The sequence below is a fragment of the Embiotoca jacksoni genome, unplaced genomic scaffold, assembly GCF_022577435.1.
Source record: "Embiotoca jacksoni isolate LCO1_2020_lvr unplaced genomic scaffold, fEmbJac1.0.p SCAF_22, whole genome shotgun sequence".
NCBI classification, from domain to species: domain Eukaryota; kingdom Metazoa; phylum Chordata; class Actinopteri; family Embiotocidae; genus Embiotoca; species Embiotoca jacksoni.
Genome location: NW_027185363.1, coordinates 3,949,909 through 3,977,588, shown reverse-complemented (window position 1 = coordinate 3,977,588; position 27,680 = coordinate 3,949,909). Strand labels below are relative to the sequence as shown.

The window sequence follows — 27,680 nt, the reverse complement described above, 5'->3', positions numbered from 1 at the left end:
ATGGAGAACAATAAGGTGACCAGTCATCAGTATAGGGACTGAAACAAAAGCTTTACCTCAGAGCAATGATTCTCAAACATGTAGAAGAAAATAAATACCTTTTCAGAGCAGACACATTTGCTCGTCAAATACGTACCCAATGAAGTCACTAATTACTGCAGTCTCTTATAATAAATTGCTAAAAAGGAAGCCATATTGTTCCCCTGCTGATCAAATTGTCTGCATTGAAAAAAATTGAATGCTAAAAGTTGATGTCATCAGTTTGAGAACCAAAGCCTTAAAGTAATTCACTAAAATGAAGTTTTCTATTTTGGAGATCTGTCCCTCAAAGCTTTGCACTTCCCTGCTCTGTGTGTGTCCCCAGCAGCCAGTAAAAGAGGTGCTGCCCCTGCCTCGCCACCCCACCCCACTTGCTGTGACCTCCTCCCCTGTGACCCCCGCTGGCACTTCAAAAAAACTCACCACAGGCTCCATCCAGCATGTGCAGGTGGCCTCCTCAGGTGATCACCATAGAGACCCCATAATTACATTTCATTGTGTTACAATATTTTCAGGAGTGTGGATACAGTCATTATGTCGGTAAAGAACTGCTGTCATCCATGTTGCTGTTTATTTTTTGCTTATTATATGACTACAACCATGTTGGCTGCACTAGCTGTCTGCCTTTTGGAAAATAACTATATTAAACCAAATCAATGTAACTGAAAGTGAACCAACATGAACCACAATATTTCGTACACACATACTGTTTCAGTCAACAGAAAGATATAAAAATGTATTTTGGGGTTGAATGTTTGACCTTTTACCTTTGCTGTATTTGTTTACAGTGGTGACATCGCTCAATCATCTGAGGCCTCCAGAGCGGGACCTCACGCTAATGTCTCAAATGAAGTCTATTAAGTCTCTGAGGCAGGCTGGCTTCACCGCAGTCTTCACTGGACAAACGGTGAGCTGGCTGGCACGGCATTAAAAGACAAACATGAACCCCGTATTAAGATGACTGACATTTCCTTCAGGACAAATTAGAACTAATTAACAAAGTGTAAAACAAGAACGGTACTTTACATTTTGAGAATTTGATGCTTAAGTATTTAATTTCTTACTGCAAAAAACTCACAACCTATTCAGGCTAATTCCTTTGCAAGCACTGTCCCATTATTTACTGTTGCCACCACTGTTGCTATGCCAGGTTTTTTATTCTGCATATTTTTCCATTTGCAGAACAATATAAGAAGCTGTAGAGAGCTGGATAACTAAATGGAAATTCTGTGGGACTCCAGATAAATTTTTCATGTTTCCAGCTCACTTGTTTTAAAAAGAAAAACCTGTAAGCGATTCTTATATTTGCACTCGATGGCTACACTCATGACATCACCCTCCAAACTCCTGAGATGCTACATGTCACTTTTACTACACCCCCATACACACCACTTTGGTATGTTGGGAAATTCAAAGCTTGACAGGACTGCCAGCTTTGATTAATAATGGTTAATAAGCTTTGATTGGACAATCACTGTTACAGGGAAGGGTTTAGCAAACAGACAATCGGGGCTGTATTCCAAATGACGTACTTCCCTCGGTACACTCAAGTACTTTTACATGTTAATACACTGACTTGTGTAGTTGTTAAATTTCAACAGGGTAGTGTTTTCCCAAACAGCACACTTCTGTTCTACCCTTATGAGAAATAACCGAAACATTTGAATGCATTACCTGCCAACATACCTGCCGCAGTTAGAAAATACTTTATATCAGTGGTCTCTCCTTTTCTGCTATATTGCCAACATGAAGACCGTTGAGGGCAAATAGTGTCCAGCGTTTTACCCTCAATTTGTGGACCATTTTGAGTTCACCATCCAGGTACTTGTAGTTCACTGCATGTTTTCATACTTGTCAATATGAAGGCACTTACGTACTCAAAAGGGTCTTTACATTGATGCTTATTTATGTGATATAAATATATATGTAATTCTTTATATTATTTTGACTTCTAGCCCACAGTTGTTTGGTTTATTTACCTAGGATTTCAAAGAACCCCACAAAGTTTCATAAAAATAGGTTTGTGAGGATGTTATCACAGTGATTTTTTTTTTTTTATCTTAACTAATGTGGCCCCAGAGCTCAGCAGTGTCACTGTGTCTTACATTATTGAACGCTGATAGAAGCTTGACAGTGAGGAGGAGCTGGAGGAGTTACCAATAGTGGATGTCATCCTGGCTGACATCGACTCCCTGGTGCCAACTCACGATGAAACTGGATGCCCCATCGCAGAGTGGAAGCGGCAGGTGATGGTGCGGCAGCTGCAGGTCAGGCTGCAGGATGAGGAGGAGCAGAGGAGACAGGTACTCTTCATCGGCTCTGTTGGACTGTATGTGCGAAAGGCAACAAAGCAAAGAAGCATATTTCCCAAAATGCTGAACCATTTCTTTGACAAAAATCATCTCTCTGGACTGTTTGCTGAAATCTCTTATTTCCTACTAACAGGATAGGCCTAACGGCTACCTGCCAATGGACGGTTGGAAGTACTCCCAAGCTCACAACGCAGTCTTGGGGCCTTTCGGTGAGCTCCTAACAGAGGATGACCTGGCGTACCTGCAGCAGCAGATTGAGTCTGTTTCACTGCAGAAACACTGCCAGGCCTATGAGCTGGAGCTGACCAGGCTGACTGAGGAGCTGAGGTCAATTTTACCTGATCCTATTGTCAATATTTCCTTCAACAAAGACGTCCTGCAAAAGATGGACTCTGAGGGGAAAAAGCATCCGACTTTGCCAGCCTGGTGCAGTCGTGTTTCAGAGATTGTTAAGAGTATGTCTCTGCTGGTGGCTAATCTGGCTCAAACCACAGATAAAGACAGTGAGAGGAGGACAGTGACAGGAATGCTGGAGGGGATAAAAGATGGTTCAGGAGTTGATTTAGGGCAGAGAGTGGTGCAGCTGGGCCTAGACCCAGCACATGTGGAGACCTCCAGTGGATGTCGGATACCACACATAGGGATGGCATCTGCTTTTAGCCATCGCTTGGAGAGCAACAGCTACGGCAGAGCACGGCAGGAGAGGGTGGAGAGGGAGATCCAACAGTCTGGAGTGTCAGTGAGAAACCTCAGATCCAACTTTGAGGGTCAGATTGGTGGCATTTATCCCTTTGCTGGAGTTGTAAAAGGGGGACAGGGGTTGACGAGCCAGGTGGGGGTTGCAGCTTCAGGAGATAACAACCACAACCTTAGTCTTAACTGTGAGGTCAGCCGATGTGAAACTCCTAGAAAACTTTTACCTGTAATGGAGACTACCAGTTTACGAAAAGAGCGAATAGTGGTGCTGTTCCTGAGCTACTGGAAGAAGTCTGCATATGCTATTTCAGTGAGAGCAGAGAGGCAGAGACAGGGACAAGTTGGAGCATCAGGAAGAGTGACAGCAGCCCAGCCCCAACAGAAAATCACCTCCATGTTTCAGTTCTGCCAACAACGAGGTGCTGTGGACAAAATGCTAAACTCCTGGAGGAATAAACATGAACTCAAAGAGGCTCAAACTTCTTGTTTGTCCTCCTCTGACTCAGAAAATGCTTCCCCTCAGGTAACCTACTCCCCTGAGCAGTTCCTGCCAGATGTGGATGGTGTTGCAGTGAGCCACGACAGTTTGACCCTTGACCTCTTTATGCTTGGTTACTTCCACATCTTGGAGCAAGAGTTGTCACCCGAGGAGAGGAAGATGAGGCATCTCCTCTGCTTCGAAGTCTTTAACCATGTCGGCAGTTTCCCATGGGAGAAGGTGCGGGACTTTCACAAGGCCGTTCTCCAGGAGATCCAGGCTGGGAGGCGCCAGTGGTGCAATGGCTTTGAGGACATCAAAGTTTGCTTCTTTGGTGAATCAAGACAATGCCGCTGTCCTTCATCATCGTCATCATCGTCGTCGTCATCACTGCTGCCAGATTCCATATTGGTGCCCAAGGTCACAGTTCAAAGTGCTACTCCTGATGAGAGTAGCAGTGACACAAACTTTTCCTGTTACAACAATGAAGATATTTGCAAATACATTGACCGCAGTTTTGCTTTCTGGAAAGAGAAGGAGGCGGAGCTCTTTGATTTTGAACATTAGGTCTTGTGGGACTTTTTTCCACAAAGTGATGTTGATGTGCTCACTTTGCTCATTTTGGCAAATTGTCGGAAGCCCAATAAAATAGCATCTGCTGCAGTACTGATGCACTATTGCTGCAAACCAACATGACACAGACTTAGTTTGCATAAGCCTCTTGCATCCAGTCTTGTGTTTTTTTTGTAGCACCATTTGTAGCACCATAAGATGACGTTTATGAGTTTCCTTTAAAAATGCAGCAGAAACACAGAAAACATTTTACACAACTCGATGACGGCAATCAGTTGACTTTGTTTATACTCCATTGCTACTCAGGGGAAAGTGGTCTGTAAAGTTATGGAAGATACTTCGAATACGAAAGTAATATTATGATATTGCAGTATAAAATACTTTGTCATTTGGTGAAAGCAAAGAATTGGTAGAAAAATACACTTAAAATAGAATAAGTAAAAGTAATATTTAATATAGAAAGGCTTTTTTTGAGTTTTATTTTGATATTTTAACACTCTATTGACATGAATGCACAAATCAAGTAGTGCTGCAGTTGGTAGAAGTTTGGCTAAATTTGGCAGCAGCTGATAATCATTTCTAATTATTTTCTCAATTAGCTGATTTCTTGACCAGTAGTCTTAAACCAAATAGAGTTTGGGGTTTTCGCTTCCAAAATTAACTAAATTAATTAAAATTAAAGGATATATGGATTTTTTTTTTCTTAACACTGCATCCGATTGTTTTTGAATGATTATGATGGAAATAATTTTATGGGCACATTTTAATTTATAAAGCAGCCAGTAACTGAAGCTGTTAAATGTTTTTTATTGACCAGTAAAGTCATGTGGCAAAACCAATGTTAACTGTATGATCTAATGAAAACGATGTGATGTGTAATCAACTGCCTTTATTTACTTTGCCGTAGCAGTCATGCATGTTTTTATTAGTTTATATCTCGGACATGTAAATCATAGTTCAGTTTCATGTCCAATAGAAAGGTGAGGGTTTGAAAAAGGTGAGGTCGCGCATGCGCACAAGATCCCCAAACTGACAGGAGGATGCTGAGCTGCATTCCCATCATTCTGTGAGGAGAGGAGGATCCCCTGCGCACCCACAACGGAGGAGACGCCGAGCGATAAGAACACATAACATAATCCAAGTTGAGCTGTTTATCTGCCAACATGTCAGCTGGAGGAGATTTGGGGAACCCCCTGAGGAAATTTAAACTCGTATTTTTGGGAGAGCAGAGCGGTGAGTCAGTGCTCGGGGGAGGTTTGGGTTATCCTCATCAAACATGCGGAGCCTATATGTTGAAGGCCATGTATGTAAATCGTGTTGTTTTTTTTGGAAGTTTAAAGTGTACAGCCGGCTGGTTTTGGTTTATCTGACGCCCATGGTGCTCCCGGCACAATCCAGAAAAAAATTCGATTAACCGAGGTGAAAAAAAAAACAGAACAGAAAAAAATAAACGCATGCAAATCATTTTAAACCTTTTAATTAAATACAACCATTGTGATCTCTCAAATATAAATGCCAACTGTAATTGATATTTTTGAGGGTGGTTTATTTGTCGCAAATTGTCATAATTGGTATCATAGCAGGCGATATGAATTCGGATGTTTTGATGTGCTGCAGTGACCGACAAATATGCTCAGCCTTTTCCACATAACGGCTTTATTTCACTCACATCGCCAATTTATGACACGAACGATCCTTTGTTTTTTTCTTATTATATGACAGTGTTTATTATTTCTCCCACCGCTGGTGTTTTTAAAGAAGGTAATAAACAGTCCCCCATGTGTCAGTTCGGGACACACCCTAGGCTGCCGATGTCTGTAGCATCTCCGAACCTCGCAGTCTCCGCTTCGCTCCCATAAATAATCCAATAAAAACGGGCCTGACAGCGCGACAACATTATACTATTTGTTCAATAATCCATGTATTCAGGGTGGGAATGACTGTGTACGTGCTTTGATGTGATGGCACAAATTCAGGAGGAGCTGATCGATAATGGTTTAGCGCTGTAAAGCTGCCGGATACGTGTTCAGACATGAGACATCCAGAGTGGCAGCAGGAGGAGCTCATCAATAGCCCATCAAAAACAACGAAAAAGAACAGAATATACGCACAGTTAGGTCTAATATGACAGCAGCTTAACTGGTGATTGTGTTTTACATTGTGACGCCTCAGTGTGTGTGTGTGTGTGTGTGTGTGTGTGTGTGTGTGTGTGTGTGTGTGTGTGTGTTGGATGTCTATGACAGGGCTGTATGTCGACTGGAAGCCTCCCTGTGTGTGTTTGTGTGGCCTGTACTGCAATGTTGCTGTCCATGGTGCTGAAAGTGAGGCCTGATGTGGCCACTGCCCATCGCTGGCTTCCAAACTACTGCTGTCTGCACAGAGGTCTCTGCATGAGAGCAGGGGCCTGCTGAAAACACTCCTGTCCTCACTCATGTAAAGATCTGGTGTAAAATGGTGTGAAAGATGGTGCTGGGAGGGATGTAAATACAAATGGAGGCTCACCTTGAACCTCTGAGAAGTCTCCATCCGGCTTACGAACGCTGCGAAACAGATCAAACCTTCATGTGTTGTGTATCTGTCTCGTGAAGAGTCACAATCTTTTCCGGTGATTATTTTGGATGCAACATATGTTTTATTAGTTGTTAATCAATAATATTTTTCCTCATTGCAGTCTTCTCACACCGGCTTTCAAGAACAACATTTATTTTAGCTGAAACATTAAGTCGATGTTTATTCATATTGTTAATGTTTATTTGTATAGAGCATGGATAAATTACAAAAACTCCACCACTAAGATACAAGCAAACCAGCACACGACACAAAATCAATAACAGAATATATACAAATTGGCACAAAACTTAAGACACAACAAGAAAACAAATTCAAAATGGCGCAAGATACAAACAGTCATAATTACAATTTAGGTCTCAGGTTGCAGCTTTTTACTCTGTTTTGTATTGTTTTGGAGATATGATCAACGAATGAAAATATTATCAGCTGCAGCCCTGAAAAGATTTTAAACTTTCCATCATTGACACCATTTAGTTTTATAGATTTCTTTAATATTGTTTTGCTCATGAGGAGCATTTACACATCTGGTTTGGCAGTGTGAGACATTAAGATGTCAGATACTATACGATACAGAGAGTGTAGAAAACAAATTTTAATTGCTTACTTTGCAGTGAAATGTCATTTTTGGAAGGATTAGTAAGGATAAGAATAGGAGAAGTTATTCATTGATCCTTTATTACAGAACCTATCGTTAAAGAAATTAATTGATATAAAGTAAAATTACAGTAATGTTGCTGAATTATCAGGCAGATTTTGTTCCACTGAGTCATGAGTGAGCTCATGTTTTTTCTTTTAATTGCCTCAAGTCAAATCTAATGTTTCCATTATATGGATTTTATTCTCTTGTATTTCTTTAAATTGTTATTGGGTTGATAGTGATGGTTAAAGTGGCAGTGATCGAATGTGAAACTGTCATTTACTGTCATTCTGTCACATCAAAGAAACCTATTTTCATTGAATGATGTTAATAGAAATCGTTTATTGATGTCTTTGAAGATTCTTGGTGATCTGCACCAACACCTCACTGAAAATCAACATCTGTGTGCTCTGTTCTGTTTCAGTGGGGAAAACATCTCTCATCACTAGATTCATGTATGACAGTTTCGACAACACATATCAGGTGAGACTCACCAGATACAGAACCAGAAGAATATTAATTGATAAAGAACAGTGGGGTGCATTAATTGATGGCAGAATAAGTGATGTTGGGTTACCTCTTCTTCTACAAACTCCACAAATCGTGCAAATTAAATTAGTATTTCAGTCTGATTCAGTTTCTGTACTCATTAGCTCCTTTTTTCTTTTTTTTGTCTCTTAACAGCTTTTTGTGTTTTGTTCTTATTTAACAGAAATCATTTGGATGAGAGCAGTGAGCCTTCAAAATTTCACTTACTCTGTTTCATTCTGAATTTTTTTTGTTCTTTCTTCACCACAGGCGACCATTGGAATTGACTTCCTATCAAAGACAATGTACCTGGAAGACCGAACAGTAGGAAACCTTGATTGTCATTTTAAATTCACATTTATAAAACACATGTACAGATGAATTGATACACATTTACTTGTAGGGTTTTAGTCAACATCTCAAGTGAGGAACGTCCCAATTTCCACTCTGTTTTGAATAATCCTTGATTCGATTTGGTTAATTACAGCTCTCTTCACACACTAACATGATTATCCTAAGGTTATTTCTGGTAGGAATAGCTTTGGTGCATTGACTTTTCTAGCCCCAACAAGTCAAAGCCTCACCCATGAATCATCTACTTTAGTATTAATACTGTTTCTTTGTTGGGATATTCAGCTCTGCCAGCCTGCACACGAGCTGATACTAGCTTATCCCCTTGGAAGTGTACTTACAAGGCCTTTACATGTGTATAGTCTGCGTGTGGTGTGACAGTTAATGCTGAAACAGCTGCTGAAGGCATGCATTTCTGTATTTGTGACACATGCAGGTAAGGCTGCAGCTGTGGGATACAGCTGGACAGGAGCGTTTCAGGAGCCTCATTCCCAGCTACATACGAGACTCTACAGTGGCCGTGGTTGTCTATGACATTACAAGTGAGCAGCAATTTGCTACCTGCATGACGATGCATGTGCCTGTATATTAATCTGTTTTTCTGCTGTTTGAGATATGGGATTTGAATGACAAGGAAAGACTGGATGTAACATGAGGCTCTGGTCTCCCCAGATGTGAATTCATTCCAGCAGACCTGCAAATGGATTGATGATGTCAGGACAGAGAGAGGAGGTGATGTCATCATCATGCTAGTAGGCAACAAGACAGACCTGGAGGAGAAGAGGTAAATATGTTGGTTCATAATCAACTTTAACGTGGAGATATTTTATTAAAAGAACAGAAAGCGGTTGAAAGCAACACGTCAGTGTACTGAATGAATTAGCCTGAAATGCTGAGTCTGGCCTGATTTTCTTTTTCTCCTGCAGGCAAATCACGATCGAGGAAGGAGAGCAGAGAGCCAAAGAGCTGAACGTCATGTTCATCGAGACCAGTGCCAAGACAGGCTGCAATGTCAAGCAGGTGATCCCTGTAGTTTCACCATATTTCACAGCATTTTGAGCCTCACTTGATATCAGAATCTCTGCCATTGCTGTGTCCCTCCAACATGATCGAGCCACCAGTGTGGATTAATAAAATTGATACGAGTAAATATGTGCGACAGTAGTAACGAGTGTAGTGCAAAGTTAGCTACACGTGCATACAAAGGAATAAAGGACAGGAAGTTTACACATATTGTGATCTCCTAAAAATAGTGCAGGAATGTAATCTGGTACACTTACTTGAGTACTGCACTTAAGTACTAATTTGAGGTACTAGTATTTAGTAGTTCTGTGTCATGCCACTTTATATTTCTAATCCTCTACAGTTCTGAAGGAAATATTGTGCTTTCTACTTCACTGCTGACTGCGATAGTTACTATGCGTTTTACAAATAGGATTTTACATAGAAAACTGATAAAATATGATCAGCTACGACAGTAAAATTCTTACTTAGAGTTTAATACCTCAGCAGTGATCATCTAATGTGATACAGTTATTAATTGAAACAAGCAACATTTCTGCACTGAATACAGTTAGTTTTGATATTGTAAGTACATTTTGCAGATAAGTCTTACATACTTTTACTTTTTTTTATAGTGTACATTGTGGTATTGCAGGGATATCAGTGCTTCCTTTGTCACTGCTCAAAAATGTAATGAGGCAACATTTCAACCTTTCAGTTCTACACTGGGCAAACATCCATATAAATGCAGAAAAAAAAATCAAACAGTACTCCATCTATAATTAGGGGATGTCGTGATACAAAATAGCACTCGTCATCCCAAAATATTTCTGTGTATTTAGTGTATGCACATAAAAAAACAAAAGCAGCACTCTATATAAAATATTTAATACACATTTTAACCTTCCTACTCATAATATCCCTTTTTTTCCTCTCTCCCTCTCCCTCCTCTCTTCTTTCCTCTATTCTCTTCCCTTTTCTCATCCTAGCTGTTTCGTCGAGTTGCAGCGGCCCTACCTGGAATGGAAAGCTTGGACGACGCAAACCCTGAAGGCAGTATCCTTTACGGCCGATCTGACTCACTGTGCAGAGAGCCAAACAGCCGAGAAATGGGCAGCTTATTTTTAATCTCTTAGTGGTTGTTGGCTCTCGTACAAACAGACAGCCCAGTCTACTGTCTACCGAGGAATCAGCCATTAAACCTTTTATGCTTAATAGAGAAGAACTGCTCAGAGCCAGGAAGATATTGTGGATGCACAGGTGCAGCACCACATAGTGGCTGTGTGAGAAGTGACAGCAGGAGAGAGGACGTGTGATGGAGGACGGATGTCGAAAGCAGGAGAGGGACTGATTGAAAAGAAGGATACTTATCAAGAAATCTGAATTAATACGGGAAAAATATCATAAATTAAACTTCAAAATTCTATTTTGTATTTTACAGTTTAAAAAAAATAAACAACTGACAATTTACTTTAAATTTCAGCCCACAAATTACAGTGTAGTACGTGTATGGATTTGTTGATAAAACTTACTGGGTATATATATGGGACAAATATGCCAGGACAAGACAAGAAGAGAGGTTAATAAGAAGGAGACTTACTTGAGACACTTGAATCTTTGACCGAACTGCTGGGGGTTAAGCTGCATTGTGGGTAATGTAGGCTTCGGTTTTTAACCAAGAAGAAGAAAGTGTAGTATATAATGAACGACAATATCCTACTGGTTGTGCTGCATCCACTTTGATAAATAACAGTCTGACAATTTCATTGATGTTCTCAAACTGCTGATCAGAAAAACAATCGTATCTATCCATTTATTTCATCAACAATGCGACTTCTCCTTAACTGGAAAATTTCCAGTGATCGACATCAAGCTGGACAAACCGGCAGAGCCTACTGTCCCCGAGGGCGGGTGCTCATGTTAATACAGAGCTGCATCTGGACAGCTCCCTTCACACCATAGGCTTGTTGTGTTGCTTACTACTGGTTAGCTTCCAGTTGACTTCTCTGATTGGATATAGGATCTGGGCCTTGTATCTCATTGGACAAATCAAATGTTACCTTTCAGTCTTGTTCAGTTGTAAAATATTGTATACTTTGTCAATATGTAAGTGACTGGAGGAGAAAAGGGAAGGAAAAAAATGTTGCAATGAAAATGAATAAAAAACAGTTTGGGAAAAATGAAAGAGGGAGAAAAAAACGGGACAACCAATGGAGTTCTTTTCGTTGTTATGTTTTGTATTTTTTATATATAAAAAGGGAAAGCACCAAAAATGATGCCTGAACACAGAAGAAGAAATAGCAGGGGGCGGGGGTTCAGCCATTTTTCTAGGTGGCTGAACATGTCTGAATGTCTGCAGCACGCATGCACGCTGATCTGATCTTTGACCTTTGACCTTTGACCTTTGGCCTGCCCTCCAGGGTTTCCGCGCTCTGGAAGGAGGCTGACTATCTTAGAATGTTTTATAGCATCTCTCTATAGCATCTCATGACAAAATGTATCTCATTTGATATTCCCACAAGAGTCAACTTCCAGTAGGTTCACCTAACAGTAGCTGTGAAAATGTGGCACTCTATCTCTCTATGGGTTTAACTTTTATAGAACAAACTGTACTGTGGTTAAAAAAAAAAAAATGAAGTAATAAAAAGAAAACTTACTATCACAACTCTCCATCCCTCCAAAAAAATAACCTCCCCTTTTCCTTCTTTCCTCCCTCTGTCCCTCTCTCCTCCCAGTCTTCCCATCCCTCCATCCCGGCAACACACATATAACAATCCACTGTAATGCACTGCACTGTATATAATAATGTAATATGTATGTTGTGAACGTCCCTCTGTAGAAGTGGTCTTTGTTCACCAGTATGAATAATGTAATAATGTTTAATGATTAATGATTAATAAATTACAGATTAAAGGGCTTCACTCTCCCTAACCATCAACATTTACCTGGCAGCAAAATGGTCTGCTCAATTTACTTGTATCTTGGATTTTATTTCTGTTTTTAATGAAGGAGTACAACGAACATATGTTTGATTTTATTATCATCAAAGGGAAATAGAAGCACTTGACTCAAGCAGGTTTTAAACGCAGTTTTAGGTAAGGCACCAATAGAAAACAGATGGGCCCCTGTAAATGTTAATTTCTATTGTTTAAAAAAATTTGATTTTGGGCAGCCTCATTTAGACAACATATGTTTTCATTTAGTTGCAGTAACAGTGTTTGTCAACTGGTCAATGTTGCCACAGACAGAAAAACTTTGCTTAGCCTATACTGTGAAACAGTTTATCAAAGCTTTATCTGGTGGTGATAGGTTTAATCAGCATTTTATGACCTCCTTCGGCCTGGGCTCGAATGTAACAGACGGTCTTTTATATGTGGAAGTCCCGTACTATAGCTTTAACCTTGTAACCATAGCCATCAACTGAAAATGTCAACATACAATCCAGCCTCTTACTGCTAAGGCTAATGCTTGTGAGCTAACATTCGCTGATTTAAAACTAATTGGCAAGCAAGCAGCCTTAATTGTGAACAGACATGAGAATAATTAACTACATGCATGTTTATAATGCTTGTGCTAAAGAAAGAGACAGTTAAGTAATAGTTTGACATTTCGAGAAAGGACTCTTTTTGTCCATCACAGCCAGGCTCCCTGTTTTCAACATTTAGACCTACCTAATTGTTCTGGCTTTAGTTTTTAGTCTTTATGCTAAGTTAAATCATCCTTGTGAGTGGTGGACCTATTCATGCTCGCATTACCTCTTGAATTATAAGTATAATATAAGAAACAAAGTAACAGCAACTGAGGAAAATGGACTGAGAACAAATCAGTCAACCATGAATGCAGTTTTTCTGTCAATCAGTTAATTATTTATCGTGGTAATTTTCTCCTGCCTATTGCAAAGTAAATTATAACACTAATGCTGACTTCCCTGCAGTGAGTCAGTGTCTGAGAACCTGACAGGTGAGGGGAAGTTAAGATGGAAAGAACCTTTTAAGAAGAAAACTGTCATTGTGACACAGCAGGTCTCTTCACTGAGCTCCCCTGATGTAAGAGGGCAGGTATTCCCCTGGACGGAGGCAGTTAGTGCTGTTAAAATGAACTCCACAGAGACAAAAGGTCACAACATGGACTCCCTGGGGTGTAACCTGCTCTGTGGAGTTTCTGAAAATCTCAGAAAGTCCGAATTAGTGGCTTCAGTGTTACATAAGCAAATACAGAGATATATAATACTTAAATGAAAAGCTGAAACACAAGGTTATATGTAAACATACATCAAAGGTTTTTCAAGATGAACCACATTCCCTGTCGGCATGAAACGATGCACCTGTACAATATTTCCTTCCCTGAGAAGGACACACCTCTTGAATCCAAAACACTTGATCTATGATCTCAGGCCCTTACAGATCACTTCAGCTCTCATTTACAAAGCAGATCATGTCCAGGGTGGAGGTGTTCAGTGACACGAATCTTCGCTCTCTGCTGAGGGAGCAGCGTACAGACATTGCAATGGCTGTGGATGACCCTTTCCCTCTTATCTATGGTTTGGCCGACAAAAACATCATCACCGAGCAACTCCTGAAGGTAAGAAATGAGAAAATCTTTGGAAATCTGACAGCAGTTTTATTTTATTTTATATTACAAGTAAGTATTATGCACCCATTAAACATGGAAAATATACCAAGGAAATCACATTTTTACAAAATTGGTAAACAACCATTTTTAAACATTCCCATGTTTTCCAAAATGAAATTAAGGTAAATCTAATTAAAATGAAATAAATCTGAAGGAGCTGTTAATCTCCACAAAGTCTTGGACTGTCTACTTCTATTATGACATGCATTTTAAAGAACACGTCTACATATATCTCTTGTTTTCACAGGACACTCTGGAGAAGGAGGGTAGAGAAGGGATCCACAAGGCCATGTACTCCCTCCTGTCCTGGGTGTTGGAGCAGAGCAGATCCACCACCCAGGCCTTCTGGAGCAACTTATCCAAAGACTACAATCAGGACAGCTACCCCAAGCTGCAGACGCTGCTTGCTAACCTACGCTCCAGTGTGTGACGCCCAAATTTCATCCAAATGTTTGTCTGTCTGCATGCAATACTCTTTCACCCTTCAGTGATTAGATATTCAGTTGACCCTCCCGTTGTCCTCGGGTCAAAATGACCCGCAGCTGTGTTCAACCTAGTTCTATTTTATTTTTCTATTTTCTATTTTTATTTTTATAGGAGGCTGTGAGGGTGTCTTTAAAGAAACCCTCACAGCCTCCTTGTCACCAAAGATCCCCAAAGATATAAAAATAAAATAGAACTTGGTTGAACACAGCTGCGGGTCATTTTGACCCTAGGACAACGGGAGGGTTAAGTCGAGGTAGACAAACCAGCAACAGTCAATTAATTTAAATAAACTACATTTTTCAAAATGTAAATTTTGGTTTAAAGTAGAAACTGGCATTCCTCAGTCCTCATATATTTTTGCTCAAGTAATCTGTTTCTACAGTTCAACCGAGCAGTATTAAAACTTCACTGGCATCTGGTGGACAAAAGTAGAGCTTTCAGGACAGATTTAGTCACGTCAAAAGTTTCAACTTTAATTTGCCATATTGTTGCTGATTCTGTTTGACAGGAAAGGATGCTGCAGTTTCCAGAAGTGAAAACAAATTGTCTGGCGGCCACAAAACTCCTCACAGCAAGAAGAGGAGACACGAAGACAGAGGGACAAAATCCCAGCAGTCACAGTATCATGCCAAGACAAGTGATCGAGCAGGTCATCTTCCATAATGCGTCTGCTCTGTGTCTGTCCTCCAACAGTTTTACATCAGGCACTGTAGGACACTCTGAAAGAAGAGAAAAGAAAGAATCATGCAAATACATTTTTCCTCTTCCTTGTGTCCAATAAAAATTAACTTTAACAATTCCTTCACCAGATGATGCAACACTTACTTTAACAAGTTCCTGTTTTTTTCTTTCAGTAAAAATCTGTCTTGTGATTTTCCTCCAGTGAACAAAGTGAAGTTATACAGAGTGAAGAGTGAAGCTTCAGCCCCGCAGCTGCCATCTGGAAACAGTAACTACAATGATCTCTAATAGAAAAAAATATATATAAACGAGGCTTTCATACTAAAGATCCATAAACAACCAAACTTTTACTCCAGGTGTGCAACTGGGTTCGTCCTCAGTCCAGAGAGGTGTCCCCCTGCCCTCCTTCTCTTTCTCTTCCTCGTTGGTCTCCTCCATGGATCCGCCCGGCAGACATGAAGCCAAAGAAAATATCCATATCAAGCAGGTGTATGGCTCTGACGGTAAACTGTAGGATTAATGTCTGACCTCTGACCTCTAAAAGTGTCTTGCATCATCGGTACATTATTTTCAAATTAAACAACATCAAATTAATGATGTAATATGGCTTGCCCTCTGGTACATTTGACCAAAATCAAACCTGAAATGTGCCACAATTGTAACTTTTCTTTATGTCATCACTTTTGGAATTAACAGCATCCCCTCATTAAAAGCTCCTTTAAAAATGGACTGTCATTCAACAGGGTCCACCAGAAAGCCCATCAAAGTTGATGGGGAGTTTTACTCTTGTGGTCCGTCAGAGGAGACAAATTCAGCAAAGTCCATGTCTGCTTCTGCAAAGAGCACATTTCACCACCAGGGGGAGACAGCCACAAGCATGGTAACTATAGGTCATAGCAGCCACCCTTGACCAGTCACTGATGTGGATGTTTGTTTTTGTGTCTTATATGTGCAGTAAGTGTCTGTGTGTGCACAGATTCACTATAATGATGATGAGTGTGCGGTGTGTAAGGATGGAGGGGAGCTGATCTGCTGTGACGGATGTCCTCAAGCTTTTCATCTGGCCTGCCTTGACCCTCCACTTATATCCATACCAAGGTGAAGAGAAAAAGGTTTGGATGTATCTGTGTGCAATCGGAAAAGGAGTTTTTAATGTTACTTAATGATGTTATTTAATCTGCAGTGGCAGCTGGCAGTGTCAGTGGTGCTGTGGACACAGAGTGAAAAGAGAGAAAGCCCAACAACCTTTACAAGTAAGTTTCTAAAGCAAAATGATAACCCAAGGAAGATCACAGAGATTGAAAACATTGAAAAAACATATGGTCATTTTTATACTGCTGTCCCCTCACCTCAACCGGTTGAGGCAGATGGCTGCCCGCCCCTGAGCCTGGTTCTGTTGGAGGTTCCTTCCTGTTAAAAGGGAGTTTTTTTCCTCCGAGCTACTCATGTGGGAATTGTTTCATTCTTTTGTATAATGCTGTAAAGTTCTGCTGTAAGGACTTCATCATTTTATGTGCACTGAAATAACTTTGTTTTTTAATTTAAATTGAATTAAATTAAATTGAATCCTTGCAAACAACAATCCAGACTTATTAGATTATAGCAATTGATTTATGTCAAAGGGGATAAACTATACAGACCTTCTCCCTCAAAAAAACCTTCTTATGTCCAGTAATTTTCATGTGTAAATGAAGGCTGATGTTTCTCCCCTCCTCCTCAGTCAGTTCATAGTCTCATCATTTTGTATTCAGGCACTCTCGTCCCAGACTCAGCTGACAACCACCGAACCAACTAACTCCATCACAGACGTCTCGTTCTACTCCTCACTGTCGTCCTCCCTCACAAGTGTCACAGAGTCTATGAATATGTCCAGTGGAAGAAACCAGGTGAAGAGTTGATGATGATTTAACTTCTCAGTCCCGGTCATCAATTCTAATGAAATGGCAGCTTTGTCCTCAGTTATTCTTTTTTTTTATTTTTTTTTTTACTTCTTTTATATTTATACATCAAGGATACATGCACAAAACAGTCTTGTTTGCTGACTGTACAAGTTGTGTATCCAGTGCTCAGGTGGAGAGCCGGTCAGTGTGAGGGAGGTGTGTGGTGTTTGTCACCTTGGAGGGGCAGACCTGACCCACTGCTTTCAGTGTTTGGAGCGTTTTCACGCTCACTGCCACTTCTCTAAGTAAGACAACCTTTTATTTATTCTTTCAACACTGTAATACATCTCCTAAATGCACAATGAAACATTTTTAGTGAATATATTTCACACAAGCTCTGAAAAAATCATCTGCATTGTGTAAGGTACAAAGTCCTTTCTGGGAACCTGCTGTGGAATCCTGTTTATGTTGATATTGATCAACAGTATGCATTAAGGGTGTTTGCTAAAGTGATCTTTATCTGGCTAATGGTGGCTAATGGATTGCTAATGGACTCTTTCAGCTGGGTGTATCGTGTAATGTTAAATGCAAATGACAAACAATGATTTTACAAAATGATGCGAGAGACACAGATGACAAATGTGCTATTTTATTTGTAAGTGAATTTTTGCCAAAAAAAACAGCCACATGTTCTGTTTCCTTAAAAGGTTACTGGAAGCACATTTTACATGAAGCCATGTGCCGACTAAACACTTTAGTCTTCCAGCTGAGAGGATTTGAGCTTCTCCCTCCGTAATCTTCTCAAGTGTTGGAAATTACATATCGATTGACAGAAACATTATACGCCACAAAAAACTGTCTGACTCACCCAGAGTGCTTGTGTGTTTCCAAGAGGGAGGTCCATCTGCGTGTCCTGCTCCAGGCCGTGGGACAGCTCTGCAGAGAAAGAGGCTGAAAGCAGAGGCACACAGGTGTGTCTGCACAAAAACAACAACTTTGAATTGTCTTGAGTCGTACAGAGAATATACAATCTTAATTATGATAGAGTGTACTGTGTGTAATCTCTTCTATGTTTGTGTGTGTGTGTGTGTGTGTGTGTGTGTGTGTGTGTGTGTGTGTGTGTGTGTGTGTGTGTGTGTGTGTGTGTGTGTGTGTGTATGCGTGTGTGTCTTCAGCTCACACCAGTGGTTCAAAACACACCCGTTCACGATCCAAGTGCCTCCGTCTCTGAGCCCATCCTCCACAAAGATGAACTGGACTCCATCCTGGGAGACGTGAGTGGAGCTCAGTTACATGTCGATACCACAGATGTAGTCGTGATGTGAACGTAACAATGCATGTCAGACACAAGATGGCTGCTACTCTTAACACACAGACTCAGAATGAGTTGTCACGGTAAACATGCAGCCATGAGGACAAAACAATAAGTGAGGAATATGTTGTGGTGCTGTTTGTGTGGGAGTCTCTGCTGTACTAAAATGGATTCTAATTTTTACTTTGGGTGAAATAATGTGTATGGTTTATGTCCAATAATAACTAAATTTCAGTTTTGATAAACTATTAACTGGGTAGACATTTTTGAAGAATTATAAATAACAGATTGATTGATTAGAAGATTTCCAGGACCTTACATTTACTTTATCTTTTCTCCCTGTCAATCTTGCTCAAATACACACCTTCACATACATTATATTTCCAGGGAGATTGTGAATGTGCTGAAGATATCTACTTCATCACTACTGTGTGACCTTGGCAAAGATCACACCACACAATATCATACACATGGTTTTCAATGTAATTTAACCAGGATATGTGTGTGTAACGGTCGATCCTGCTGTGTTTTTGTTCTGCTCTTTCTGTCGCAGCAGAGCTCCATTGATGGCATCTTGCAGTGGGCTTTTCACAACATCTCTCGGCCTCTTCCAGACTCTCAGGGGATGCTACCAGTGAAAGACGATCAGGGAAGCAGTATTGTAAATCACTGCTGATGAAATGAACTCATGGCTACTTAAAAGGGGCCGACTAAACACACAGTGAAGGTTATTTGCTGACTTTTTAACATTTTTCACAAGTTAAGAAAAACTTTTGCCTCTTTTCAAACTACAGATTACAAACAATGAGTCATAAGGAGGTTGTTGCACAAATAGCTACAGTTGGATTGGACTTGGAGTTGGAATCTGTGAATCTGAACAGAGGCATTACATTGACTGCCTCTCCTATTTTCTTGTTGCTTGTTGCAACACATTAGAGGAGATCACTGTTGCAGCACACACTCTCATCAGTTCCAAATCAAAACAACTGTTTTTGAGTGTCCCTGTTGCCATGTCAATGCATGGCTGTATTAACCTGTTACATGGCCCTGCACAACAAATTTGCACTTGTGCCCCTCTTAACAGTTCACTCACTATCCTCTGTGCATTATGCATGTACTCTGTCACCTCCAGGATTCCATTAAGTCCAGTGCAACCCGCACTTGTATGCTGCAGTAATACTTTGTGGTAGATTGTGGACATTTTACTAAACACAACTTTATTTAAAAGAATATGCATCATGCTATGTATAAACTACAGAAAAAAAAAAAAAAAAAAAAAAAATCATAATTTTGACATTGGGTCTTTTATAAGAGATAGCTGAAAAATCATGTTATAATGCAGCAAAATCTTTAGTCGCTGCTGTATTTAATTGGTGCAAATTTGGAGATAATGAATTCACTACAAACGGTCAGCCTGAGGCTTTTGAGATTTAAAAAAATGCTTACTCTAATGCTTTTTAGTTATCTGTCCTCTTCTATCTTCTCTTTAACCCATTTTATTAGAGAAGACTTTCTAATTATCTGTGTAGCATCATGGCCAAGCAGGAACAACTGTGTAGGGGTCAGCACTGATGGGGAGAGCGCAGGCAGAGGGCCATGGACATCTCTGCTCAGACCAGACTAGGCCTGACAAACAGAAATGCAAATATATAACATTTGTAAACTTTGTTTTACTGTGTTACTGTGTGTAGTGTATTTTAATATACTTTCATGATTTAACTGCGTTTTTATGACTTTATACCCTCAGGGAAAGCAGTGAGGATGGACGATTGATTCCATGTCAGGACATAGTTTTCCTGCAATCACACCTGAGACACACTGATGTTAGAAAACACTCAAAACCTACAACAAACACATGCACATATGTACAGTCGTAAAAGACAGAGAGAGACAATGCGAACTTCCATGAGAGTCATATTCTCTCTCTCTGTTTGGATCTGGAGAAGAATTCACATTCTCACATTAGACCAGATGGTTTCAATACAATGAGGTATGCTCACTAAGAAATGCCTCTGTTTAACAGGAATTCCTTGAGGACTATATGACTTAGATGAGGAATGTTGTTTTTGTCATGCGATTCATGAGTTTTAGCATGACTGCCAGAGGGATGGAGCCCGGCCAGGCAGTGCACAGATTTTTCTCCCCTTGGTATTCGGTTACCATGGCTCCCAGGTCCTACAGGCCCAAAACAGAGGATGGGAAACATGCTCTTTGCAGTGTGTGTGTGTGTGTGTGTGTGTGTGTGTGTGTGTGTGTGTGTGTGTGTGTGTGTGTGTGTGTGTGTATCTGTGCATGTTCATATCTGTTTCTTCACCAGTCCACTTTCTAAATGGTTCATGAAACATCATGCTCTACAGGGCTCTGTGACCTTGAAGGGAAGGCAGCATCACTGACACAACATGAGAAAAACTGTAAGCGGAGCAACAAAAAATATTTAATGCAATTAGAAAAACAGATCAGACATAAATTAGCCTCCAAGTGAGTGTAAATAGCAGTAACTTAGCACCACTGCAGGTTGCCTGTTTTAATTCATTCCCAAATTGCATTCTTGAATCATTTTCTCATTTTCAAATTCATATAACCTAATCTGAGAGTAATATTTTGAAAAAACAATCATCTTGCATTGTTGTGTTTTTACTTTGCAGACTTCAATCATGAGTCCTCCTTTAGTATCACACAGTTCTCTCTAGTTATACCACATGAAGAAGCACATGGAAAAACTGATAAAACACCACGAGAACGCCCTGCTTAAAAGAAAAAAAAAATCAAAATGCAAACACCTTCTCACCTGCAGGTGGCGCCACCTGAGACAGACGCAGTTATGCGCTGTGTTCAGGATTTCACTGAACCATGAGTCTCAAGTAACCATTGCAGGATCATAAGAGGAAGTATTTCCTCCCACTAATCACTCTTTGTGCTTGTAGAGAGGTGGAAATCGCCGAGATTTTATCAGAGTAAAAGACAACAACTCCCCACAGTAGCAAATAAATTACATGAAGAACATGAACGGAGCAGTTTTAAAGTATTACAGATGGAAATGCTGAACTGTTGACTCCACTACATTTATTTTACAGCTGTGTCTATTGGTTATTTATAATATCAATATTTCTTATACAAAGTATATGATCAGCTTATGAAACATGATGTATCAGATATAAAGTAAGATTAACATGAACTCAACCAGATGCAACATTAAAATTCTGTTTACATATGAATGCATCAGTTATAGTAATCAAATAATGTAGGCTACTCTCTGACATTTACCTTTCTTCTGAGTCTATTTTGCTGCTAATGCTCATGTACGACCAAGTCAAATTATGAATGTAAGACCTTTGTCGGTAACAGAGGGATTTTTTTGAAGCAAAAGATCCTGCTTCTTCTTCCACCACTGAAACAGACCGTGCCTTTGTCATGACTCTTTCTATTTCAAGAATTTTCTCAATATGAGATAAGTAAAGTTTATTTATAACTGTTTTTCTGTGCAGGGCTGCATCTGACAGAACTTTAAAACCCATGTTTCAAAATAAAATATAATATTGAGCAGTAGTTGTAGCGGAACAATATGGAGTTATAAAACATCTTTTAATCTTAATAAATACACCGTTTTTAGTGGTATGAATATGCAAAGAGTTCAGAATTTTCTATAAAATCACCAAGACATTTGGCCTGTTCTTCGCATTATATGGAGTTGAATGCCTGATTCTGGCTCTTCACCTCTCAGCTATCTCCTCTCCAGTCTCACGTACCTTTATTTTCAGCCACACTGCATTCTTACTTGATGTCTAATAAAGCAGAAAGGGTCACAAAGGTTATCAAGAGTATTAGTAGTGTGTTGTTTAAGGCTTGAGTCATGGCTTTACTTTTGTCTAATGCTTCTTAAAAGCCTCAAACAACTGATTTTGTGTTGTAGTTTATGAAGAAGACCAACAAATACATTCAACATTAGTCAAAATCCACAGTGTAAATTTCTCACTGCTCCATCAGACTAATAAGTAAAAACTTAAAAATACAGAGACTGAGTGATTCTCAAATATTTCACGTTAGGGAAGTGAGTGAGCAAACAAAAATAATAGTAAGACACTTATCCACACCCATTTTTGTGTGTCAGTCAGTGTGAAGTAACTAGGTTAAATTCCTCAAACACACACACACATCCGGTTAAGACTGTTGGTTACAGGCCTGGAATTCTTTGGAAAAATTTGATGAAATTCCCACGCTTTGGGGATCCTCTCCTCTAGGTTTTTTTGGCATCTTAAAACTGTGGGCAGATTTCCAGTGTGTGTTCCTGCTGGGCCACCGCTGGTCTGGTCTAAAGAGGTAAAGCCTGTGCGACTTCCAGGCAGGACCCTTTGCTTTTTGTTCATACTATTGTTGTGGGCAGGAAATTGCCTGCGAGGGGCCCTGCACAGTCTTGGTACGAAGACTCACAGCAGAAAGTGTTACTCCTTTGAGCTGCACATTTGTGATTTTGTGCCACTCACAGAAACGTTTTAACCAAACTAATAAGTAATGGTTTGATGCTATTATCAAATGATATCAAATTTTGCTAACTGCGATTATCTGTTGTTTTTAGTAACAACATGTTCTGCTGAATGACATGGGTGTACTTGTTTCATTCTTTTGTCACTTTATCTTTTGATACTGCAAGTATTGACCTCACTACAGGCATTTTGTTTACAGTTGCCAGAGCTCACTGACCTTAATTTGTATGGATTTTTGGGGCTGCTACTGTGCTGGCTATTTAGCGATTTCCTCCCATGTTATAATTGTGGTGGTTGTGTGGCTGTTCTTTGATTTAAATTTCACCAAATGAAGGCAGTTAATAAAGAGTGCAAACAGATTTTGATGTGTAAAATAGGCGGAGTTCCCTTTTAAGTATTTCAGTGTCATACTACTTTATACTTCCTCTCCACTACACTGCTGTATGTAATATCGTTTTTACTCCAGTACATTTATCAAACAGATAAAAAAAAATAGAAATTACTGATTAAGCTGTCCAACAGGAAAGTAATTAAAATACCTTTATCTCAACTAGCTATGAGCTTAAAATGCTATTTACACTTGTTTCATATACAATAATGGGCATCTACAACTGTATATAACAAACAAGAAATCAAGAGGAGACAATTAAAAGAACATTATTAAATTAATTAAACACTCCACATGACACCACATGCAGCCACATGGAATTTACTATGTAATATATAAACATTATAAACTTTCTGAAAGTCTCTTTCATTAGAGTAAATATTATTGTTTTTCTGTAACCTCTGTTTCTGTTTGATTTAGTGCGATGATTCAGTGCCAAAGTTCCTGAGTTACGTAACAAATGACCTGCAGTCAATAAGGTCTGAGATCTTATTTGTGTTTGTGATCTCACTGAATCAGAACAAACTGTGAACAAACACACTGCTAAAACACTCTCTGTCACACACAAACACACACCACCAACAACACTGCTGTGTCACATTCCAGTTCTACCAGGATACATTTGCTCTTTTAGTAAAAAGTCAAAGTCACTTTTCCTCCCTGGTTTTGAATGAGTTGTAACCTGATAGTAGCCTTCTGTCAAATACAATGGTTGCGTTATTTTTTTTTTTTCCTCCAATGAATCAATGCCCATTCTTTTTCACCATGCAGCCAAGAACCAACATGCTGAGTAACTACAACACAACAAGATTAAACTGACGAGACAGCGGCTCCTCACCATCTAGCTATTTGTCTAGACATCTCACTAATTTGAGGTAGTTTACAGCAATTTATTAAAACTTGTCACTGTCTGTGGCTATGTTTCTGTCCTTCTTGCTCTGTTTAGAGTAGTATGGTCAGCTCTGAAAACTTCTAAAACTCTGGTTAGGGAGAGGAAAACTTCTCTAACTGTCGCTGTGTCCCCTGAGGAGGCCAGATAATGATATGCTGGCAGGGGAGATTGCATGTTGCCATCGGTCTGGAACTGTAAACACAGCGGAGAAGGCTCGTTAGGACATTCCAGAAAAGTCCTCAACTGGGGATTCTTGGAAGAGCTCGGGTGTTTGCATTCTTGCTTTGGGACAGCAGCGCTAACAGGGTCTCCTGTGATCACTGCCCTCTCCTCAGTGAGAATTTTATGAGTGGAAATAAAGGCTAGCAGATGCTGGACATTCCTCTGCATACTGTGAACTGACCATTAGTGACACATGCAGGAATAATTTCTGCTCTGTAGATATTTGTCCATATTTTTTCATTTTAAAATCAGATTTGATTGTATAACTTTGTAGTGTGATATATTGAGACTGTAAAGTTTCTTCAGACCTGCAATAACAAAGTTTTTGGCCATCTGTGGGAGCAGAAACAAGTCGTGAACATAACACTGACAATACTACCAAAAGTGAACAGTTGTTAATTACACATCCAAAAGTTATGGAGTGACATATTTAAAGTTGTGCTTTTATCCACCAACGATGTCCAAGATTCACTTAATGGCGTATGGGGATATCTTGTTCTTTAGTGGGGGAGAACAATATTCTGAGAGAACCGAAACACTAAAGTCATCGGCTGGACCGGGAAGCAATGAACTGAAACTCACGATGAAGCAAATACTGATTATAATTCTCTGTAGATTCATGTCTATGAGCTGCCACTTTTACACTGTCACATTGTTTTCAGTTTTCATTTGATGCATTTACAGCAAAAAAAACATTAGAGCATTTCTTTAAGTGGCCAGCAGCAAAGTGATATATTGTATAACATATTTCCAAACATTATACCAGAAGCTACCAGACCAAGTGAACCGAGAAACTGAACTGTTCTGAGAAAACATTTCATTGTATGTAAGAATATGTTATTTCTTCTCTCAAAAGTTAATTTAGCTGCAGTTATTGTCAGTGCATCAAAACACTGTGGGCTTGATTTACTTCGATCTCAAATAAAGTGTGTTAAATTGCGTGTTTTTTTCCAAAAGTTTGCACATTTATTTTGCACCCGTTTTGCGGGTGATTTACTAAGAGTATTTGCGTCACTGATATCAGGTACAAATCTCTATTTAAATGAGGGGTTTGCGTGTGTTAAAGTGATTCCAGCTATGGAAAAGAGACCTTCTAACAAACACTGAGCAGCAGGTGCAGCTCTGTCTGTGACGGACAGGTGAATTAGTCTCGTTCAGTGCCTCGCGAGTGCTCGTGAACCTTATGTGCCCGTGAATTCTGCGGGACACATTCAGGACCCGGGAAAGCACACCTGAATAACGGGACTGGGTGGGATATCCACGCAGCGATACACTGGAATGACCCAGAGGCAAGGAAATGCTGATTCACAATACGTTTTTTTAATTGCTGGTATTGCGTGGCTCATCCTTGTTGTTGGCTGTAAATCACCATTCAGTTCATTCATCGCTGACAAACGATGTCTATATTGACGATATTATTTTTCCTCTGACATATCAGACATGTTTAAATGGGTGTAAAACCACGTTCTCTACGTATTCTTTAGTTTCCTGCGCCTCCTTCTCACCACAATAATAAGAGCAGCCATCTCTCCAGATTTGCGCACCTGATTAATACGTGTCTTTTAGTCGTACTAAAATACACACGTAATCACTTCTCCTGTATTTACTTTCAGGTTTAGTAAATATCATGGCGGGTGCTAAATGTATGTATTTGCATTTCCCCTCCCAGTATTTTGCACGTTCGCGTAGAAACGCCCAATATTACGTATGCATTCAGGCAAATAGGCAAAATGGACAATTGTGTTAAATTGCTCATTTGAAAGACGCAATCTTCACTGCATGTAGTTAATAGATCAGCTTGGACATTTTTTTTGCGGGTGATGTGAAGTTTGCACGTGATTTTACACAAAGTTTGCAAGAAGCTTGTGAACATAGTGAAGCATTTACCTCCTAAAAGTCAGGGATTTGGCTCAGGGTTAGGTGGAGACCAAAACTGAGCAAAAATAAGAGAGTGATTATTAAACTTCAATTTGTGGGATTGCAGAAAATATGACTCCAAATGACAGATAATGATTTTAACGGTTTACAACTGTTCACTATAATGACTAATACGGTAGTGTTACATCTCACTGAGCTGCCCCCATCTGGACAAAAAATAAATCATATTGCTCTAAATCCTCAAGCACTCTTCATTGTAAAATCCTGGAATAAAAAGCTCATCTAGTGAACTTGACAGTGAAAAAACGAAATAAACAGATTACCAATGTCAGAATTTGGGTCATTGTCTAATTTTGTAGCTCTAAATTGTAATTATAGACATTAGCTGTCACATCTCTGTGTCAGGATGACTTATACGGTCCACCCATTCCTCCAAAACCCATTCCATTTGTTGATATAACATCATCTCACCACTAAGATGACCTCAGAGTCATATGGTGCATTTGAAAACTCTGTAATGTTTGGATAAATTAAAGGATTTGTTCCAAATAAAGTTAAGCGATAAGCGACGCTGTGTCGCTATGTGCGACATGTGGAGCATTTTAAGAAGCAGATGAGATAACACTGAAACTCAAGTGTTATTTACAGTTACAGATAACCAGTTAATACACTTGTTGGTCAATCTTACAGCAAAGTGATCAATAGGTTTAGTCACAAAAAATGTGTCTATTTTTTATCTTGATGAGACTGTAAGGATGTGGACATTTGTCTTAGTCTGTCAGTAGTTTTAAGACATAACATGAGTGAAGGTTAAAAGTAAGTTTCTGGTCAAATAATTGAACAAAATCCCAGCAGATCAGTGACAGGCATTATAAACATGTAGATAGTCCAAACCAATGTAATGACATTCAGTCAACATCACAAACATGTAACTGTTTTCCAAAAACATTAACTGCCCAGTAAAGTCACAACAGATCTGCTGACAGCTTTATTTATCTGGGTCAATGCACAATATAACTTTTCATTAACTTCAAAGAAATTCAAATAATTTTTTTCCCTCTAATTTCATGACCGTTTAGATCATTCGCAGAATAGATATTTTGCCCCTGGCTTCTCTCAGCAGCCTTAAAAATAGACCAGCTGTGTAAAATAAGACAACGACCATCTTTTAGTTAACACAATACGGCCTTTGTGTGTCAGCAGACACATCCAAGCCTTGAGTTGCCACATTAACATATCTCAAAGCTGAGTCATCGTCAATTACTGGTAGGAGCACAAAAGTTGGAAGTCATCTGTAATATGATGGATTTTTTTCAGTTGACACTTTTATATATTGTTTGATTTGCACAATAGGCTTAAACCAAACTGAGCAGACAAACAAGCTGCCACAGAGGGAGTCAACTATTCGAAAAAAAAAATCCTTACAGTATGTGTTAATGTTAAAGGTTCCCTCTGAGGACGATAGCTGCTGCCTGATCTTGGTAGAAATGTAAAAGTCCCAGTTTTTTAAAGGGCTAGGCCAAACAGCTTCAGAGTTATATGTTTTTTAATTGACATAATTAGCAGAAAACAAACTATGTTCCAGTCCCAGTGGTATCAAGCTATGCACTTAATTTAGGTTTCATGTGAGGAACTACTTTC

The 27,680-nt window shown here is 39.6% G+C and overlaps 3 protein-coding genes across 3 annotated transcripts; all 3 read left to right on the top strand.

Moving 5' to 3' along the window:
• Window positions 1-4,092, top strand: espnlb (espin like b). The gene is made up of 6 exons (XM_069157993.1): window positions 1-15; window positions 365-500; window positions 828-946; window positions 2,178-2,342; window positions 2,485-2,868; window positions 2,962-4,092. Exons 1-6 carry the CDS (start codon window positions 1-3, stop codon window positions 4,090-4,092), a joined length of 1,950 nt encoding a protein of 649 aa, XP_069014094.1.
• Window positions 4,093-5,143: 1,051 nt separating this feature from the next.
• Window positions 5,144-12,131, top strand: rab6bb (RAB6B, member RAS oncogene family b). The gene is made up of 8 exons (XM_069157320.1): window positions 5,144-5,331; window positions 7,731-7,789; window positions 8,105-8,158; window positions 8,622-8,727; window positions 8,858-8,969; window positions 9,112-9,205; window positions 10,177-10,243; window positions 11,047-12,131. Exons 1-8 carry the CDS (start codon window positions 5,262-5,264, stop codon window positions 11,109-11,111), a joined length of 627 nt encoding a protein of 208 aa, XP_069013421.1. The 5' UTR covers window positions 5,144-5,261; the 3' UTR covers window positions 11,112-12,131.
• A 1,490-nt stretch (window positions 12,132-13,621) lies between these two features.
• aire (autoimmune regulator) lies at window positions 13,622-18,863 on the top strand. The gene is made up of 12 exons (XM_069157991.1): window positions 13,622-13,768; window positions 14,067-14,241; window positions 15,189-15,254; window positions 15,343-15,489; window positions 15,730-15,866; window positions 15,963-16,084; window positions 16,170-16,239; window positions 16,738-16,872; window positions 17,050-17,171; window positions 17,759-17,837; window positions 18,042-18,140; window positions 18,735-18,863. The coding sequence occupies exons 1-12, from the start codon at window positions 13,622-13,624 to the stop codon at window positions 18,852-18,854; spliced, it is 1,419 nt and encodes a 472-aa protein (XP_069014092.1). The 3' UTR covers window positions 18,855-18,863.
• The last annotated feature ends 8,817 nt before the right edge of the window (window positions 18,864-27,680 follow it).